General features: G+C 44.8%; 1 protein-coding gene across 1 annotated transcript in view; it reads right to left on the bottom strand.

Annotated features, from left to right (window-relative positions):
- Window positions 1-18,715, bottom strand: part of COL20A1 (collagen type XX alpha 1 chain) — a 201,261-nt gene that overhangs the window by 11,716 nt on the left and 170,830 nt on the right. The window contains exon 32 of the mRNA XM_082272732.1: window positions 5,720-5,791. Coding sequence (XP_082128858.1) covers window positions 5,720-5,791 — 72 coding nt within the window. The remainder of the gene's footprint in view (window positions 1-5,719; window positions 5,792-18,715) is intronic.

Below are 18,715 nucleotides of genomic sequence, written 5' to 3'. Positions count from 1 at the left end.
CACAGGTCGCCCTGGCAAGTCGGGTCGAGCCTATGTGAACCGGCTCTTGTATATAAAGAGCAAAAAAAAAAGTTGTAAATGTGGAGCAATCATCAAGATTAGACCCTGTATTAGGGGGAGGGGGGGGGTGGATCAGCATTATATTAGGGGGAGGGGGGGCAGCATTGTATTAGGGGCCTTAATATGCTGATTTCCCCCCCCCCCCAATGCAATACAAGAGGATGAGGTTCCCCCCCTCCCCTAATACAATGCTGATCCCTCCCTCCCCCTAATACAATGCTGATCCCTCCCTCTAATACAATTCTGATACCCCCCATCCCCCTAATACACTGCTGACCCCCCTGGCCTCCTCCCCCTAATACAATGCTGATCCCCCCTCCTAATACAACGCGGACCACCTCCCCCTAATAAAATGCTGACCCCCCCCCCGGATCCCTCCCCCTAATACAATGCTGACCCCTTCCCCAACCTCCCCCTAATACAATGCTGACCCTTTCCCCCTAATAAAATGCTGACTCCCCCAGCCCCCTTCCCCTAATACAATGCAGTTCCCCCCTCCCCCTAATACACTGCTGATCCCCCTCTCCCCCTAATACAATGCTGATCCCCCCCTCTCCCCCTAATACAATGCTGATTCCCCCCCCCCGGCCCCCTCTCCCTAATACAGACAAAAAGGCTAGAGTACAGATAAAGGGGGGGGGGGGGGGATCAACTGGAATTTGTTATGTCCATAATTAAATACGTAAAAAAGAAAAAGGCCAATGGCCTGAATGCCCCTCATGGACTAAACTGACAAATGCCATGCATACAAATAAATGGTATTTTATTCAAAAATATTAAAAAGTATTCAAAGAGTACTTAATACAGATTATGTCACTAAAAGAGAGACAATAAACATGTATATAGTTTGTTAAAACATATTGTACATATTAGATAGTGATAATGGAATATACATATCGCCTGACATGTTTCGGACATCAGCTCGTTCCTGCATTGAACACCTTGACTGCTTTTGCTCCCTATGTGTGAACTGAGTGATATTTGGGCACAGGTGATACACCAGCCCTGGGTCCCTGTGACTCGCACTAAACAGTTGGCTTGAGAATTGCACTATGCACTTTCCTATAGCATCCTTCCACCAGTGGCACCTGTCATTTTTATGATAAGCAGTACCCTATCATCAGCTATATTTTGTGTTGGCATTGGAGAAAAGCTAAGCACACCAATCTCTCACGGATATGTATATATATATAGTATATATATATATATATATATATATATATATATATGAACTGGGATACAGCCTATGAAGAAGGACGCCACCCTCTTTATGTCCGACATGTCAGGCGATATGTATATTCCATTATCACTATCTAATATGTACAATATGTTTTAACAAACTATACACATGTTTATGGTCTCTATTTTAGTGCCATAATCTGTATTATGTACTCTTTGTATACTTTTTAATATTTTTGAATAAAATACCATTTATTTTTACGTATGGCATTGGCATGTATCAGTTTAGTCCATGAGGGGGCCAGGGGGGGTGGCGGATCAGCATTGTATTAGGGGCTCTAATATGCTGATTCCCCCCCTTTCCCGGGCATTGAGTCTTACCTGGCTTTTACATGCGGCATGGCAGGCAGCTCATGTTCTGCTCTGCTCTGCTGACACTGTGACCTGTCTTGCTGCTGCTGCTGCTGCTGCTGCGATGATGCTGCTGGCGTCTGTGTGGGAGGGATCGGCGCGGACCGTCATGCAGAGAGATGAAGGAGACGATCCGCAGCCGCCTCCCCCGTCGGATGTAACGTCATGCCGCTCACAGCGGCTAGAGTAGGAGAAGGCAGCTATCCATCGCTTGAGTCGGAGCGCAGCGGTGGCCGTATCAAGCGGCCGGACGGTCCCATCTTAAAGCGGCCGGATGGTCCCATCTTAAAGCGGCCGGACGGTCCTATCTTAAAGCGGCGGTAGCGGCCCCATCTTAAAGCGGCCCACCGGGGAATTTCCCGCTATCCCGCTAAGCCAGTCCGGCCCTGTGGGCAGTCCCGGAGGGTATACCCTCTCTCTTCCTGCATAGTTTGTATCAAAGCAGTGTCAGAAAGTAACACCAACCCAATGCAAAATAGAGGGGTGGGTACTGCGTCCGTCAATGAACTTAAGAGAAAAGGATTTTATGGTAAGTCAAAAATCCAGTTTTCTTTATCGTTCATTGACCCATATCAGTAGGGACGTCCCAAAGCAGTGCCATAAAATGAGGGGTGGGAACAGCAGAAAAGAACAAGTCCCCAAGGCTAAACATAGCCAACCAGGCAACATAGGACTCATCAGAACAAAAGAAGAGACCCACCTGAAACAAACAGTAAACATAAAAAAATTACTTCCATGCCAGGACCCCAGCAAGAAACTAGGTCCTGACTAGGCAGATTAAAAACTGACATCCTATGCAGGAAGTGAGAGGGTATACCCTCCGGGACTGCCCATAGGCGTAGCCAGAACTTTTTTCTGCCTAGTGTCCTACTCCTGTAGGAGACAGTATAACCCTACTGATACAGATCAGAAAGAACTGCGTCCGTCAATGAACGATAGAGAAATACATTATGGCTCCTGCTGTATCCAGGGGAGTAGTAATTGTTTAGTCTGGGATTGCTTCCCCCTGCCTCTGGAAGAAAATTCTAGAGCTTAGGGAGGGAGAATTCAAATGCCCAATCTGAATATTGAGCGTGGCTTAGTCACTCCCAGGGTGAGGGGGTTGGTGTATCCAGTTGGTGGTTGGGATGCGTTTAAATAGTTTGGGGATTCTCTTTCTCCTTCCTTAGAAGAATGGATCAGTGAGCAGACAGGAAGAGGGGGCTGCTTGCCCCTGGCGCACCTGGGACTGGATGCTGGATTACTTTATGAGAGGCTGCACCTATGGACTGATCCTATTCCAGGATTCTGTGAATAGAGCCTCCTTTCTGTGCTGCACCTTAAAGCTACTTCATGGTCCCTAGCTGCGAACCTATAGACTGTTTCAGTCTAGCTATACCTGTTCTGCAAGCTAATTCATGGTCCCCAGCCGTTAACCTATGGACTGTTTCAGTCAAGCTATACCTGTTATGCAAGCTACTTCATGGTCTCCAGCCATGAACCTACAGATAGTTCCAGTATAGCTATACCTGTTCTGCAAGCTAATTCATGGTCCCTAGCTGCGAACCTATAGACTGTTTCAGTCTAGCTATACCTGTTCTGCAAGCTAATTCATGGTCCTCAGCCGTTAACCTATAGACTGTTCTAGTCTAGCTATACCTGTTCTGAAAGCTACTTCATGGTCCCCAATCGTTAACCTACAGACTGTTCCAGTCTAGCTATACCTGTTCTAAAAGCTACTTCATGGTCCCCAATCGTTAACCTACAGACTGTTCCAGTCTAGCTATACCTGTTCTGAAAGTTACGTTGTGGTCCCCAGCTGTGAACCTATAGACTGTTCTAGTCTAGCTATACCTGTTCTGAAAGCTACTTGATGATCCTTAGCCATGAACCTATAAACTGTTCCAGTCTAGCTATACCTGTTCTGCAAGCTACTTCATGGTCCCCAGCCATGAACCTATAGATTGTTCCAGTCTAGCTATACTTGTTCTACAACCCATCTTATAATTCCCAGCTGTGAAAAGACTGTCACTACTGTTGGGAGAGAGTGGTCCTCTGCAGAATTGTGCTCAAGCATTTTGGAGTATCCACCATCACCCTGCCTTCCCTTCCAAGCTCCTACAAGCAATAAAATACAGAAAAAGAGAAATCCCAAGTCTGTTCAATGAGCCAGGGTGAATGGACTGTTGCTGTATGCCTGGCTGCCTCTGCACAATTTGGGAAAGAACTTGTTCAGCTACAGCGACCCCTACTGGGAGGGAGGGGGTAGCACTACACTTTCATTAGAGTCCAGTGACATCATCGAGAATTTACCTATCAATTCTTTAGAGGCTGGTGATATTACTGAGAATGCAGCCTTTCCGTTCACTAGAAACAAATTACAGCAATGACAATGCAGCCTATCCATTCTCTGTGCCTGAGCAATATCACTTTAGGTAAGGTAATCCTAAAATAGCTGCAATCGAGCTGCTTTAAATGGAAACACAATTCCACACCTCATATAACTGTTTGCTAAGTGTTAGTATTCTGAATCTGCTTCATGAACTAATGACATTCAATTAACGGAAAGAAGAACATTACACACAGTCACCAGGATCCTCTAAAATATTTTTCAACGTGTCATCTGCGTCATCTCACACATTGCAGCTTACGACAGTAAAGCTGTAAAACATATGTAATCTGCCATGATTCACGAGATCCTATCAATGGTACATAGAGCTAGTGTTGGCCATGTAAGAACGTTTCCTCTATTGGGCGGTTCAGGCAGCCCCTTGCCCCCTCTAACCTCCACCCTATTCTTACACAAGCCATTCACACGGTTTTACATGATTACGTGTTTTGAGAAGGCACCAAATTTATAAAACCTGCCCTGGATCGTAAATGATCCATCCAGTATCGATATTGCCAAAAGTTTGGGAACGCCTGCCTTTACACGCACATGAACCTTTATAGCATCCCAGTCTTAGCCCGTAGGGTTCAGTATTGAGTTGGTTCACCCTTTGCAGCTATAACAGCTTCAACTCTTCTGGGAAGGCTGTCCACAAGGTTTAGGAGTGTGTCTATGGGAATGTTTGACCATTCTTCCAAAAGCACATTTGTGAGCTCAGGCACTTTTGTTGGACAAGAATACCTGGCTCCCAGTCTTCACTCTAATTCATCCCAAAGGTGTTCTATCGGGTTGAGGTCAGGACTCTGTGCAGGCCAGTCAAGTTCCTCCACCCCAAACTCACTCATCCATGTCTTTATGGACCTTGCTTTGTGCACTGGTCCAAATCATTTGGTGGAGGGGGAGTATGGTGTGGGGTTGTTTTTCAGGGGTTGGGCTTGGCCCCTTAGTTCAAGTGAAGGGAAATCCTAAGGCATCAGCATACCCTAACGTTTTGGACAATTTCATGCTCCCAACTTTGTGGGAACAGTTTGGGAATGGCCCATTTCTAATCCAACATGACTGTGCACCAGTGCACAAAGCAAGGTCCATAATGACATGGGTGAGCGAGTTTGGGGTGAAGAAACTAGACTGACCTCACAGAGTCCTGACCTCGACCCAATAGAACACCTTTGGGCCGAATAAGAGTGGAAACTGCGAGCCAGGCCTTCTCGTTCAACATCAGTGCCTGACCTCACATATGCGCTTCTGGAAGAATGGTCAAACATTCCCATAGACACACTCCTAAACCTTGTGGACAGCCTTCCCAGAAGAATTGAAGCTGTTATAGCTGCAAAGGGTGGGCCAACTCTATATTGAACGCTACGGACTAAGACTTGGATGCCATTAAAGTTCATGTGTATGTAGAGGCAGGCGTCCCAATACTTTTGGCAATATCTGATCTAGATGCTGGATGGCTCATTTGTGGACCAGGGCAGGTTCTATAAATTTGGTGCCTTCACAAAACAGGGAAACATGGAAAACCAGGTGAAATGGCTTGTGTAAGATTGCACATTAAAGTTCATGTGCATGTGTGCTTCAGACCAGATTTTAGCCAGTTCAAGGTTCTGCTAGGTGTGGGGATAACAATGAGGATTAAATAGGGAAGGCAGGTGTCCCAATACTTTTGACAGTATAGTGTACATCAGGATTCCATGTACGTACTGTGGGCCCAACGTCTCCAACAGGTCCTCTTTCACCTGGACTTCCAGTTAATCCTTGGACCCCTTGAATACCCTAAAAAGAAAAAAGGTATTAATAAAAAAATAAAAAATGGAATTCAAACATCTACAATATTCACTGCATTAATAGTACAACCATATAGAAGATGAAAGTCACCTATGTAATGTGGTCTATAAACGCAAACCCATAATGTAGTAGTAAACATACTATGAGTGTTTATGAGGTTGCAAAGATTCATGCAGCTGATCAGGCTTCACCCTTCACTGACCACATCAAATTGGAGACCAACAGTAAAAACAGAATGACCTCCATGATTCAGCTCTGTAGACGGGGCGAAACGCGTTGGGGCATGCCTTGGATGGAGCGAGCAAAATGCTGCTTTTATCAATTGATTGCATGGTGCGAGGCTGACAAATCACAAATGTCCAATGGTAGGCAAAGCAAAAAAGAGTAGATGAGTAAATAAACATATGAGTAGACAAAAATGTTAATGTCTTTTACACATCTATTCATAATTTACGTTCCACAGAGAGTCTTATGACTCCTCTAAGGAACCCGTTCCACTCCAGCCACCTGGGTTGTGCTGTTAGAGATACCCACAATTGTCCAGTGGCGGAAAAAGCAAAAATAAGAAGAAAAGCTAAAAAAGAAAGTGACCTTGGCTGCACTACTATAGTTTCCAAATTTAACAGGGCTGGGCAAGTTAAAAAAAAAAAGGAATAAAGGAGTAGGGAAAAAAAATGTGAATCATTTATAGAAGCACCTTCTTGATGAATAATTAAAAGAGAGTCTTGTGACGCCTCTAAAAATCCATTTCCACCTTTAAAATCGTTGGCCCTCCCACTGTAAAATACTGAGTAGTGATGAGCTGAACTGCCATGGCTTTGATTTGAGCAGTGATTCTATGAACTTTAAAGTGGAGTTCCACCCAAAAGTGGAACTTTCACTTTAAGGCCTCCTGTTTGGGAATTGGAGCTTTTGTGGAAGAGGGGGGGCAGATATCCGATTTTGACAGGTACCGGCGGTTCCCACTTCCGTTCCGGTTGCCTTAGGAAGTGGAAGTTCTCCTTCCCGAAGTCTTCTGGGACACATGACAGGTCCTAGAAGACTTCAGGACCAGTCACAGTGCGCAGCGCCACTCGCGCATGCCCAGTGGGCACCCGTCTGTGAAGCCCCAAGCTGTCACAGTGGAGTGCCCATAGTAGAGATGCCGGTGTCGCCGAGGGAGGACACGGCTGGGGTGAGTACACCGCTGGATCGTGGGACAGGTGAGTGGCTGTTTATTAAAAGTTAGCAGCTACACTTTTTATAGCTGCTGACTTTCAAAAAACAAAAAAATGTCTCGAACTCCGCTTTAAAGAAGTTCAGATGCCAAACCCAGGCCCCAATGAAATAAAACGAAGCCGCATCTGTCGATCTGACAACCAAATCTGGCAAAGAACCTTGCCTCCATGTTGATGAAAACAAGGGCCTCTTCCCCACAACCCTGACCTGGTGGTTGTGGGAGTCTGAGAGTGGGGCGATTATCAGTATTTGAGCCTGTTTTAATAATAGGGTAGTGTGGTATCTGGTGGACCCCTTCTTAATAAAGGAGGCTTTTAGATTGCAATAAGCCCCCCACTCTCAGACCCCCACCACCACCAGGCCAGGGTTGTAGGGAAGAGGCCCTTGTCTTCATCAACATGGGGACAAGGTGCTATGCCAGATTTTCTTGTCAGATGGACCCCTTCTTAATAAAGGAGGCTTTTAGATTCTAATAAGCCCCCCACTCTCAGACCCCCACCACCATCAGGCCAGGGTTTTAGGGAAGAGGCCCTTGTGTTCGTCAACATGGGGACAAGGTGCTATGCCAGATTTTCTTGTCAGATTGACAAGATGCTGTAACCTAGAAAAAAAAAAAAAAGATGTACTTTATTAATGTAGCACTGCCCCTGCAGGGCCTGCTGGATATTGACTTTGCAGGCTCCCCTGGAGCACATCTTTACTTGAACAAGTCTCTGAATCTCTCCTTGTTCCCAATGGTTCGTCACATGAATAAACAGTCTAGGGGGGGGTGTTTGTTGATAATTTGGGATAGGCGAAGGAAATAGTGGGATACTCCAATTGAACTATTCAGAATGTTTGAGGACTACTATCTTCAACACTCTGCTTAGAAAGATATGAAACAGCCAGTCTGGTAATCCACACTGCCACTAGTGTGGATGGGGTTAAGTCTCTTGTTCTCTTTGCTCTCTAGCAAGATGACTTGATGGACGATAATCTATGTTCAGGACGCTCTTACTAGCATCCTCTTCCCGCTGACACCCGTTCACTGACTATCCTAGAAGCAGGGATGGCCCACCTCAGGTCAGCCCCCTTGACATGAGTTTCTGTACTCACTGTATGGCAGAGACAGATCCTTCAGTGTCTCCCCTCTCAGTCAGCTTCCTTGAACCTCTGGGTTCAGCTCCTCACTGCTACTCTTCTGGCCCTCAGGACGACCCCCTGAGGCCACATGGCTCCTCTACACAGGAGGAGGCAGCCACCCCCTCCCTCCGGGACTCCACTCCCCAATGAAAGACCTTGAGCACACGTGCTCCTGGCTTTTATACAGTATCCCAGCATGCACCAAGGCAACTTTCCCTCTGCCAATCGTTAGGACTGTATCAAAAGCCCATGCACCTATTCGTCAGGTGTCCTCCCACTGTCCAACATGCCTCCCTATTGGACCAGTGTGAAACACTCTCCAGACTGAATGAGTTGCACTCTGAGCACAATGAGAAGACCTCACTAACAGATCCTGCTCTCTGGTAGGCAGAGAACAATATAGATTTACCTGCAGCCCCTCTGGTAAGCAGACAGAGCTCAAACTATACTTTCTCACTAGCACCTACCTAGGAGGGTGCTACATTAACAAACTAAAAAATCACAAAAGCACATTCCTTGAAGTAAATCCATCATCAATACCAATGTTAGCCGTCCACTGAAGAAAGAAAAAAATGTGGATGCAGGTAACCAATACAGATGGTAACACTAGCCGAATGACAGCTCCCCGAGCGATTATCCGCTATGTAATGTGACATCATTGCCCAAATATGGCCAGTAGCCACCAAAGTTCTATGCGTCCTCCTGTTCCCGGCACACCTCCATATATCACAGGTACCAATTTCTGACTTCTACGGAGCTGCTGCAGTTCCAGCACTAATTTTCTGTAATATATTTGATATAATAAGAACAATTGCCGGATTCTTGGATCCCAGACTCCGGTGTTATAGGAAAGCTATAAATAAAAGCTGCCCTATATAGGACGACTGTTTGTAACTTTGACAAATACAGCGAATTAGTCCAAGTTCCCAGAATTCACAGCACCCCAGATAATGAGTGCAGAAAGTTGCCGGTAAAGCACCGGTAAATGGAAAGTCTACTTTTGCTAAAAATAATAATAATAATCCAGTAAATCATACATCACCGCTACACCAGCCATTTTGTAATTTAACACCATTAAGGATGACCTTTCCCTTTCAATCTCCAGACGCCGTGATTTTCCATCACTGACGGAAAAATTCAAATGCCGCTTCTCTATAATATGGCAGACAGGATCGTTCTGTATGCGGCTCGTGTACGGGCTCTGGCTGGAGCCATTGGGTTTCTGATTTCCTCCAGAAGTCCTGTACAGAGCTGGTAGTCATGTTAGAGGCATCTCCCACAAAAGACATTTCACTTGATTATCCTTCCCAATTACAGCACAAGAGCTTGCTCAGATGATGATAACAAAAGCAGACCCTCCTTCTTAGCAATCAGTTTGGGAAAGTACATACAATGCCTTGAAAAAGTATTCATACCCCTTGACATTTTTTTTCATGTTACAACCAAAAACGTAAATGTATTTTATTGGGATTTTATGTGATAGAACAACACAAAGTGGCACATAATTGTGAAGTTGAAGGAAAATGATAAATGGTTTTCTAATTTTTTTTTACAAATAAATATGTGAAAAGTGTGGCATGCATTTGTATTTAGTCCCCCTTTACTCTAATACCCCTAACTAAAATGGAACCAATTGTCTTCAGAAATCACCTAATTAGTAAATTAAGTCCACCTGTGTGTAATTTAATCTCAGTATAAATACAGCTGTTCTGTGAAGCCCTCAGAGGTTTGTTAGAGAAGCTTAGTGAACAAACAGCATCATGAATGCCAAGGAACACCCCAGACATGTCAGGGATAAAGTTGTGGAAAAGTTTGAAGCAGGATTAGGTTATAAAAAAATATCCAAAGCTTTGATCATCTCACGGAGCACTGTTCAATCCATCACCTGAAAATGGAAAGAGTATGGTTCAACTGCAAACCTACCAAGACATGGCCATCCACCTAAACTGACAGGCTGGGCAAGGAGAGCATTGATCAGAGAAGCAGCCAAGAGGTCCATGGTAACTATGGAGGAGCTGCAGAGATCCACAGCTCAGGTGGGAGAATCTGTCCACAGGACAACTATTAGTCGTGCACTCCACAAATCTGTCCTTTATGGAAGAGTGACAAGAAGAAAGCCATTGTTGAAAGAAAGCCATAAGAAGAAGTCGTGTTTGTAGTTTGGGAGAAGCTATGTGGGGGACACAGCAAACATGTGGAAGAAGGTGCTTTGGACAGATGAGACCAAATTAAACTTTTTGGCCTAAAAGCAAAACTCTAAAAAGTCCAGACCTAAATCCAATTGAGAATCTGTGGCAAGACTTGAAAATTGCTGTTCACAGACGCTCTCCATCCAATCTGACAGAGATTGAAATATTTTGCAAAGAAGCATGGGCAGAAATGTCACTCTCTAGATGTGCAAAGCTGGTAGAGAGGAAGAATGTTCTCTAACCTTGGAGGTCAGTGGGAAGAATGTTCTTTACATTGGAGGTCAGAGGGAAGAATGTTCTTTACATTGGAGGTCAGAGGGAAGAATGTTCTTTACATTGAAGGTCAGAGGGAAGAATGTCCCTTACATTTGAGATCAGTGGGAAGAATGTTCTTTACATTGGAGGTCAGAGGGAAGAATGTCCCTTACATTGGAGGTCAGAGGGAAGAATGTTCTTTACATTGAAGGTCAGAGGGAAGAATGCCCCTTACATTGGAGGTCAGAGGGAAGAATGTTCTTTACATTGGAGGTCAGAGGGAAGAATGTCCCTTACAGTGGAGGTCAGAGGGAAGAACGTTCTTTACATTGGAGGTCAGAGGAAAGAATGTCTCTTACATTAAAGGTCAGTGGGAAGAATGTCCCTTACATTGGAGATCAGTGGGAAGAATGTCCCTTACATTGGAGGTCAGAGGGAAGAATGTTCTTTACATTGGAGGTCAGAGGGAAGAATGTCCCTTACACTGGAGGTTAGAGGGAAGAATGTTCTTTACATTAAAGGTCAGTGGGAAGAATGTCCCTTACATTGGAGGTCAGTGGGAAGAATGTCCCTTACATTGGTGGTCAGTGGGAAAAATGTCTCTTACATTGGTAGTCAGTGGGAAGAATGTCCCCTTACATTAAAGATCAGTGGGAAGAATGTCCCTTACATTGGTGGTCAGTGGGAAAAATGTCTCATACAATGGTGGTCAGTGGGGAAAGTGTCCCCTTACATTGGTGGTCACAGGGAAGAATATCTCCTATATTGGTGTTCAGCGGGAATAATTCTCCTTACATTGGTGGTCAGTGGGAAGAATGTCCCCTTACATTGGGGGTCAGTGGGAAGAATGTCCCTTACATTGGTGGTCAGTGGGAAGAATGTATCTCACATTGGTGGTCAGTGAGAAGAATGTACCTTACAATAGTGGTCAGTGGGGAAAGTGTCCCTTACATTGGTGGTCACAGGGAAGAATATCTCCTATATTGGTGTTCAGTGGGAAGAATTCTCCTTTCATTGGCAATGATTTGGAAGAATAGTCCTTACATTGGTGGTCAGTGGCAAGAATGTTCCTTACATTGGGGGTCAGTGGGAAGAATGTCCCTTACATTTGAGGTCAGTGGGAAGAATGTTCTTTACATTGGAGGTCAGAGGGAAGAATGTCCCTTACATTGGAGGTCAGAGGGAAGAATGTCCCTTACATTGGAGGTCAGAGGGAAGAATGTTCTTTACATTGAAGGTCAGAGGGAAGAATGTCCCTTACATTGGAGGTCAGAGGGAAGAATGTCCCTTACATTGGAGGTCAGAGGGAAGAATGTTCTTTACATTGGAGGTCAGAGGGAAGAATGTTCCTTACATTGGAGGTCAGAGGGAAGAATGTCCCTTACATTGGAGGTCAGAGGGAAGAATGTTCTTTACATTGGAGGTCAGAGGGAAGAATGTCCCTTACATTAAAGGTCAGTGGGAAGAATGTCCCTTACATTGGAGCAGTGGTGTATTTTGGTTTTGTGCTGCCCTAGGCAAGACTAAAATTGAGCGCCCCCCCCCCCTCCCCCACCTATGTAATTTTGCCCCACTCCTTTTTTAATGGATGTGGCTCCCTCCAAAATTGAAGGACTACAAGTCCCAGCATGAACCCTTGAGATCTCACGAGAGAGGGGGTGGGTGAGGGAGAGAGAGGGGGATGGGTGAGGGGGGGATGAGAGAGAGAGAGGGGGGGTTGAGAGAGAGAGGGGGGGATGAGAGAGCAAGAAAGGGGGGATGATAGATAGAGACAGAGATAGAGAGACAGATAAAGGGGGATGAGAGAGAGAGCGAGAGGGGGGATGAGAGAGGAGGGGTGAGATAGAGAGGTAGGGTGAGAGAGAGAGAGAAGAGGGGTGAGAGAGAGAGAGAGAAGAGGGGTGAGAGAGAGAGAGAGGAGGGGTGAGAGAGGAGGGGTGAGAGAGAGAGGGAGGGTGAGAGAGAGAGGGAAGAGGGGTGAGAGAGAGAGAGAAGAGGGGTGAGAGAGAGAGAGGAGGGGTGAGAGAGAGAGGGTAGTGAGAGAGAGAGGGGCCGTGAGAGAGAGAGGGGCCGTGAGAGTGAGAGAGAGGGGCGGTGAGAGAGAGAGGGGGGAATGAGAGAGGTGGATCTAGCAACCAGTGGCCAAAAGAGACTCAGGTGGAGGGGGGGCAGTTTCTTTGCTGCCCCCCTGCAAAGTGCCGCCCTAGGCCTGGGCCTTGTTGGCCTAGGCCAAAATACAGCACTGCATTGGAGATCAGTGGGAAGAATGTCCCTTACATTGGAGGTCAGAGGGAAGAATGTCCCTTACATTGGAGGTCAGTGGGAAGAATGTTCTTTACATTGGAGGTCAGAGGGAAGAATGTCCCTTACACTGGAGGTTAGAGGGAAGAATGTCCCTTACATTGGAGGTCAGAGGGAAGAATGTTCTTTACATTGGAAGTCAGAGGGAAGAATGTTCTTTACATTGGAAGTCAGAGGGAAGAATGTCCCTTACATTAAAGGTCAGTGGGAAGAATGTCCCTTACATTGGTGGTCAGTGGGAAAAATGTCTCTTACATTGGTAGTCAGTGGGAAGAATGTCCCCTTACATTAAAGGTCAGTGGGAAGAATGTCCCTTACATTGGTGGTCAGTGGGAAAAATGTCTCTTACATTGGTGGTCAGTGGGAAGAATGTCCCCTTACATTGGTGGTCAGTGGGGAAAGTGTCCCCTTACATTGGTGGTCACAGGGAAGAATATCTCCTATATTGGTGTTCAGCGGGAATAATTCTCCTTACATTGGTGGTCAGTGGGAAGAATGTCCCCTTACATTGGGGGTCAGTGGGAAGAATGTCCCTTACATTGGTGGTCAGTGGGAAGAATGTATCTCACATTGGTGGTCAGTGAGAAGAATGTACCTTACAATAGTGGTCAGTGGGGAAAGTGTCCCTTACATTGGTGGTCACAGGGAAGAATATCTCCTATATTGGTGTTCAGTGGGAAGAATTCTCCTTTCATTGGCAATGATTTGGAAGAATAGTCCTTACATTGGTGGTCAGTGGCAAGAATGTTCCTTACATTGGGGGTCAGTGGGAAGAATTCTCATTACATTGGTGGTGAGTGGGAAGAATGTATCTTACATTGGAGGTCAGTGGGATGACTCTCCCTTATATTGGGGGAAAGTAAGAAGAATGTTCTTTACATTGGGAGTCTTCAGATTTTTTTACCAAGTTTAATAAGCTTTTATATGACTTTCACTCTTAGGTTTTGACACTTTGTTGAGACTATTGCAGGGACCGTAGGGATACCCCTTCATATAACAAAGAGCTGTATCCAATGAACCAGAGAACAAATGTGATTCCCCATTTGGATTCAGTGCTCCAAACACATCTTCCTTAAAACGAGCCCATCCTGTAGACAGACCAAGCTGCAGATCTTTCATCATTCGGAAGGAAATTGATACGTTTTAGGCTTGTTTTAGGCCTGGATGGATGAAACGCGTTGATATATGGCTTTATTTTACAATGCCTAATAAAAGATATGCTGATATCTTCTGTTATCCGGCTTCTTTTCAAGGATTGTGTTTCATGTGGGGTTTCCAGAGACCTGTTAGCTAGAGCACCAGGTTTTCTGAACCTCTTGGAGCAGAGGTTGCAGTGCTTTCTCATTTGTTTCAACGGAAAGCCAACCAGGCCATATTGTCCTGGCCATTGCTGATAAGCCAATGGGATTTCTGCAGGGGGAGGGGTTTAGGCAGCCTATAAGATAAGGCAAAGATAAGGAGGACCTTCCAAGGTGCAGACAGGTGATAAAGAAAGCCACCAGACTGGTATAACACAGATGGAGTCACCCTTCCACCTATGTTGCCTGGCAACAATATGTGAATCGCAAGACCGGCTGAACTGAATTAAAATCATTTGGGAAGTAAAATCACCTATGTAGCACCCTACAAATAGGTGCTAGGTAAAACAATAGTAGGCCTTGTCTGCCTAACAGCAGGGCTGTGATTTATCTGGGCAGGGTGTCAGGGCTTCCAGATGTATCCCCACTGGCTCCTGTGAGAGGCTTCTCATAGGACAGTGTGGGAAGCCCAATCAGGGGACACATCCCATCTTGTAACTACCCCAGAAGGCAGATTAAGCTGCAAGGGATTCTGGGAGTGGGTCTAAGTTGGGGGTAGGTGCATGGCACGGTGTCTTTGGCAGGAGCAGAGTCCCAGGAAGGAGAGTGTGGCTGTCTCTCCTCCTGTTTGAGGAAGGTGGATGTCTCGGGGTGTCGCCTGAGAATCTAGAGAGTGCTGAAGTTGAGCTGAGGGGGATCCGGTGTGACGAGAGCCTGCGGAGAGAGAGAGAGGGGTCCAGTCCCAGGAAAGCCTACACAGGTCGTGAGTACTGAGGATTGCCCCTGGGGGTCTGCCAGGTGTCAGAGGGGACCACTCCGGAAGAGGTTCGGGGATCCAAGGTCAGCTAGCTGTAAAGGGGGTACCTAGGTTGAGGACCCTGAAGTGTAAAGGGGGTACATAGTCAGTGGACCCTAAAGAGTTCAAGGAGTAAAGAGGGGACACCTGCAGTCTGGGCCCTGAATTGTATTGCGTGTGCCAGTTACAGTATTACCGTAGCCATTTGGAGTTCTACAAAATACTACCTCAAGCTGTGCCAGGCGGGGGAAAAGCATTTAAAGATTTACACAGTGAAGCAGTGTCAGGAGTTCTACAGTTCTCAGTCTTGGATCTACTGGACTATAGGTTGGGGATTCAAAACTTCCTCTGTTGTACAGAGTGTTCTCAGAATCAGTGAGCGTTGGTTGGCGCTGGCTAGTGTCAAGGAAGCACCAACGGGCATTTTTCCAGGATCAAAGTCCCAATTGTAATTTAGTTCAAGCCAAGAGGAGTATCCGACTCATTCCCTTCTCCCATCCCCTTAATTTATAATAAAAACTGCAAACAAAGGAGCTGGAGTTGTCACTGTTTCAATTGTCACACCTGGGGACTCAGCTCACATGGGCTGGAGAGGATTCCGGTACTAATGGCAGACCCACATCAGGCCACAGGCCTGGAAACCTTGCTACACCTATATGAATTTTAGCTGTGTATTTAGCAGTTTGCCCAGAGATCTGCTGAAATAAAAAGAAAGATTGCAGGTCATCAGCCCATTTTAAAACAACATTACCGTTTCATTGGCTGTACATACGGACAAATCCCTATTTTATTGTTAACAAATGAAAGAAGTCAGGTTCCATTTGGATCCCAGCTGGAGCTGTTTAGCTTAATAGATAAGCAGTGATATTGTATTGTATTATAATGTAACATTATAAATAAGTGAATGCACTTATACATAATAAATGATACCCAAAATAACGCAGTCATGAATTTAAACACGGGACTCCGTGCCAGGGCGGCTCATATACATATTTTAATTTGCAAGATAAATTTAGCGCTACAAACTTTTTTTTTTTTTTCGGTCGGATTTTAAAGACGGGACTCTATGACTCTATGGCAGTGCGGCTCATGTACATATTTTCATTTGCATGATAAATTTAACGCTACAGACTTTTAATTTTTCTGTCTCAAGCAAAAGTGAACCAGGGTCGCTCACGACAATTTGCATAATGACGATTTGAACAGCTCTGCGGTAATGTTGATTAAATTTGGTTTTTTTTTTGGTTTTTTACTAAATCGCTGTCTGGAATTGATGATCCAGAACTTTCCACTCATTAGTCTTTTTTTTTGTCTTAGTTTCACGTTTTGTTTAGTTTAGTTTCATTAGCATTTTGGTTGTCTCTTATTCATGGAAGCCTTGCTGATGATCCGTGACAATGGTGGCTTTGTGATTCTCCTCACTGGGAGATTTTCTGTTGGATCTTAGTAATAAATAAAGAATATGTTTAATAAATGGACTTGTTGTGGATCACTGAGGTTCTAACAAAGCAGCACAAATCAAATCCATGCCTCCATCCCTCAAGCCGTGTCTATGGTAGCGTGGGCAGACTTGTAAGGATCTGCAGAATGGCAATCGGTAAAATATGAATGTAACTTCAAAAGTCATTTTCAATCTTTTCAAATCTGCAGCTCTCATTAAAATAATAGCAGGTGATCCTGCCATGAACAACCTTGTTTGGGCTCTTCCTGTTATACGCCAGGGTTTCTCAACCAGTGTGCCGCGGCACCCTGGTGTGCCGCGGCAAAATGACCCCAACTTGCAGCAATCTTATAAAAAAAAAAGTTTGCCATTTAGTTGGTGAGAGAGGGGATGGCTAAATTCACTTCCCGCTGCCACATGCGCTGGGGAAGCTGTGCGGGCCTCCCGACCGCGTCTTGCCGACCGATGATGTCATCCGTTGCTATAGGAGGATCGGCATACAATGTGCTTGCTGGGAGGTGAGAGCCGCGGGTACCGGGAGCTGCTGGCTGGTGCACTTTTCACCGAGTTACAGCAGAGCATGTGGGCCTGTGAGAAGAGGAGGAATACCAGGGAGGAGGCTCTTCAGTGACTCCTCTGGGCTTTGTGAGTTACATGAATTATATGATATGTCATTTACTTTACCTGGTAAATGGTTATTGCTTTTTTATGTAATAGAAATATACATAAGTTATGTGGGTTTTAAATACTGTATTATTGATATTAGAAACTGCACTTCTTTTTTTATGTTGTATTCCGCTTGCACTTCTGCTTCAGTTTGGCTGCAGCTCAGGTGTAGCGCAGGATAGGCAGTGATAGCGCAGGTTTTCATATGCGTTTCCTGTGGTTTCCTATAGACTTCTATTATGTCCCTCGTTTTTGGTGTGCTTTCAGAAAATGCAGGACATAGTAGAAGTTTATGAGAAACCACAGGTAACTCACATGAAAACTGCGGGTATTTTGCGCTATACCTGCGCTGCGGCCAACCTGCAGCAGATGTGCACGCAGAATACAACATAAAAAAAGAAGTGCAGTTTCCATTATCAATAATACAGTATTTAAAATCCACATATCTTATGTATATTTATATTACATTAAAAAAAAATTTGGTGATTGCTTTTTTTTTTTGCTTTTAAAAGTAAAGGAGAGATTGGAGGTCTTTTTTGACCCCAGATCTCTCCATAAAGAGGATAGATCATCCTTATTTACAAGGGATGTTTACGATCCTTGTAAGAGGAATAAAAGTGATAAAAAAAAAAATGTAAATTAAAGTGACAGTGAGGGAAAAACAAGAAATAAATAATACAAAAAAAATTTAAAGCGCCCCCCCCCCCCCCAACCCTCTGCGCTTGTACGCAACTGGATACGCAAATGGATACGTAACTCGCACACAAATATGTAAACAGTATTCGCACCACATACGAGTATCACCACACATGTTAGAGCGAGAGCAATAATTCTAGAGCTAGACCTCCTCTTTAACTCAAGAATAGAGCAGTTGTGTGTATTGTCCCAGGCTCAAGTATGCCATCATTGATGTAAGTAACAATTCCATTTTTTTTTACATTCTTGATTGTTGTGTTTTGAGATTCTGCCAGATTGTAAAGGGTTCCTTGGTTAAAAAAGGTTGAAAAACACTGTTATACGCTGACCACGCTCTATCTGTATTCCAAGGGTGCTCCTGCGTTGTCTCCATGTCTCATTGGAGACTACAAATGGCCATTTCAACACACCATCAGGAAAGCCATCCTAAAAAAATACCATGCAGCTATCACTGGAGTCCATGTAGACATGAAAGAGGCTGCAGGAGATCAGCAGCACTGAGATGTGCCAAAGGATGAAAAAAGGGGAAAACAAGTATTTTAATTGAAAAATGGCAATTGTTTTTCATAGACGGTGAATTAGCAAACTAAATGCTATTCACTCAGGGTTTAAATGTATTTAAATGTGTCCTGTATTGGCTTGGGGAACAGTAGAGCGCAACTACAAAAATTGCAACCTGACCAAAAGATCCGCCAGGGTTGTCCATCGGGAACGCAAAGACATGGTGATCATCCAGACAGCCTGGGCTCAAATATATGAGTACATAACAGCAAGGCAGAGCTGAACAGATACGGGATTCTAAGGGGGGGTATAGGGTCAATTCATTATATGAGAGATCATCTTGATGTATTTTATATTGATATGTTAAAGAAAACCTTGTTAGTATGAGCTTAAAGTTGATATTCTTATCATTGTGAGCAAAGGCTTAAA

Source organism: Pelophylax lessonae (assembly GCF_965119305.1).
Source record: "Pelophylax lessonae genome assembly, chromosome: 11".
In the NCBI taxonomy this organism is placed as follows: Eukaryota; Metazoa; Chordata; class Amphibia; order Anura; family Ranidae; genus Pelophylax; species Pelophylax lessonae.
This window is presented reverse-complemented; position numbering and strand designations above follow the sequence as displayed.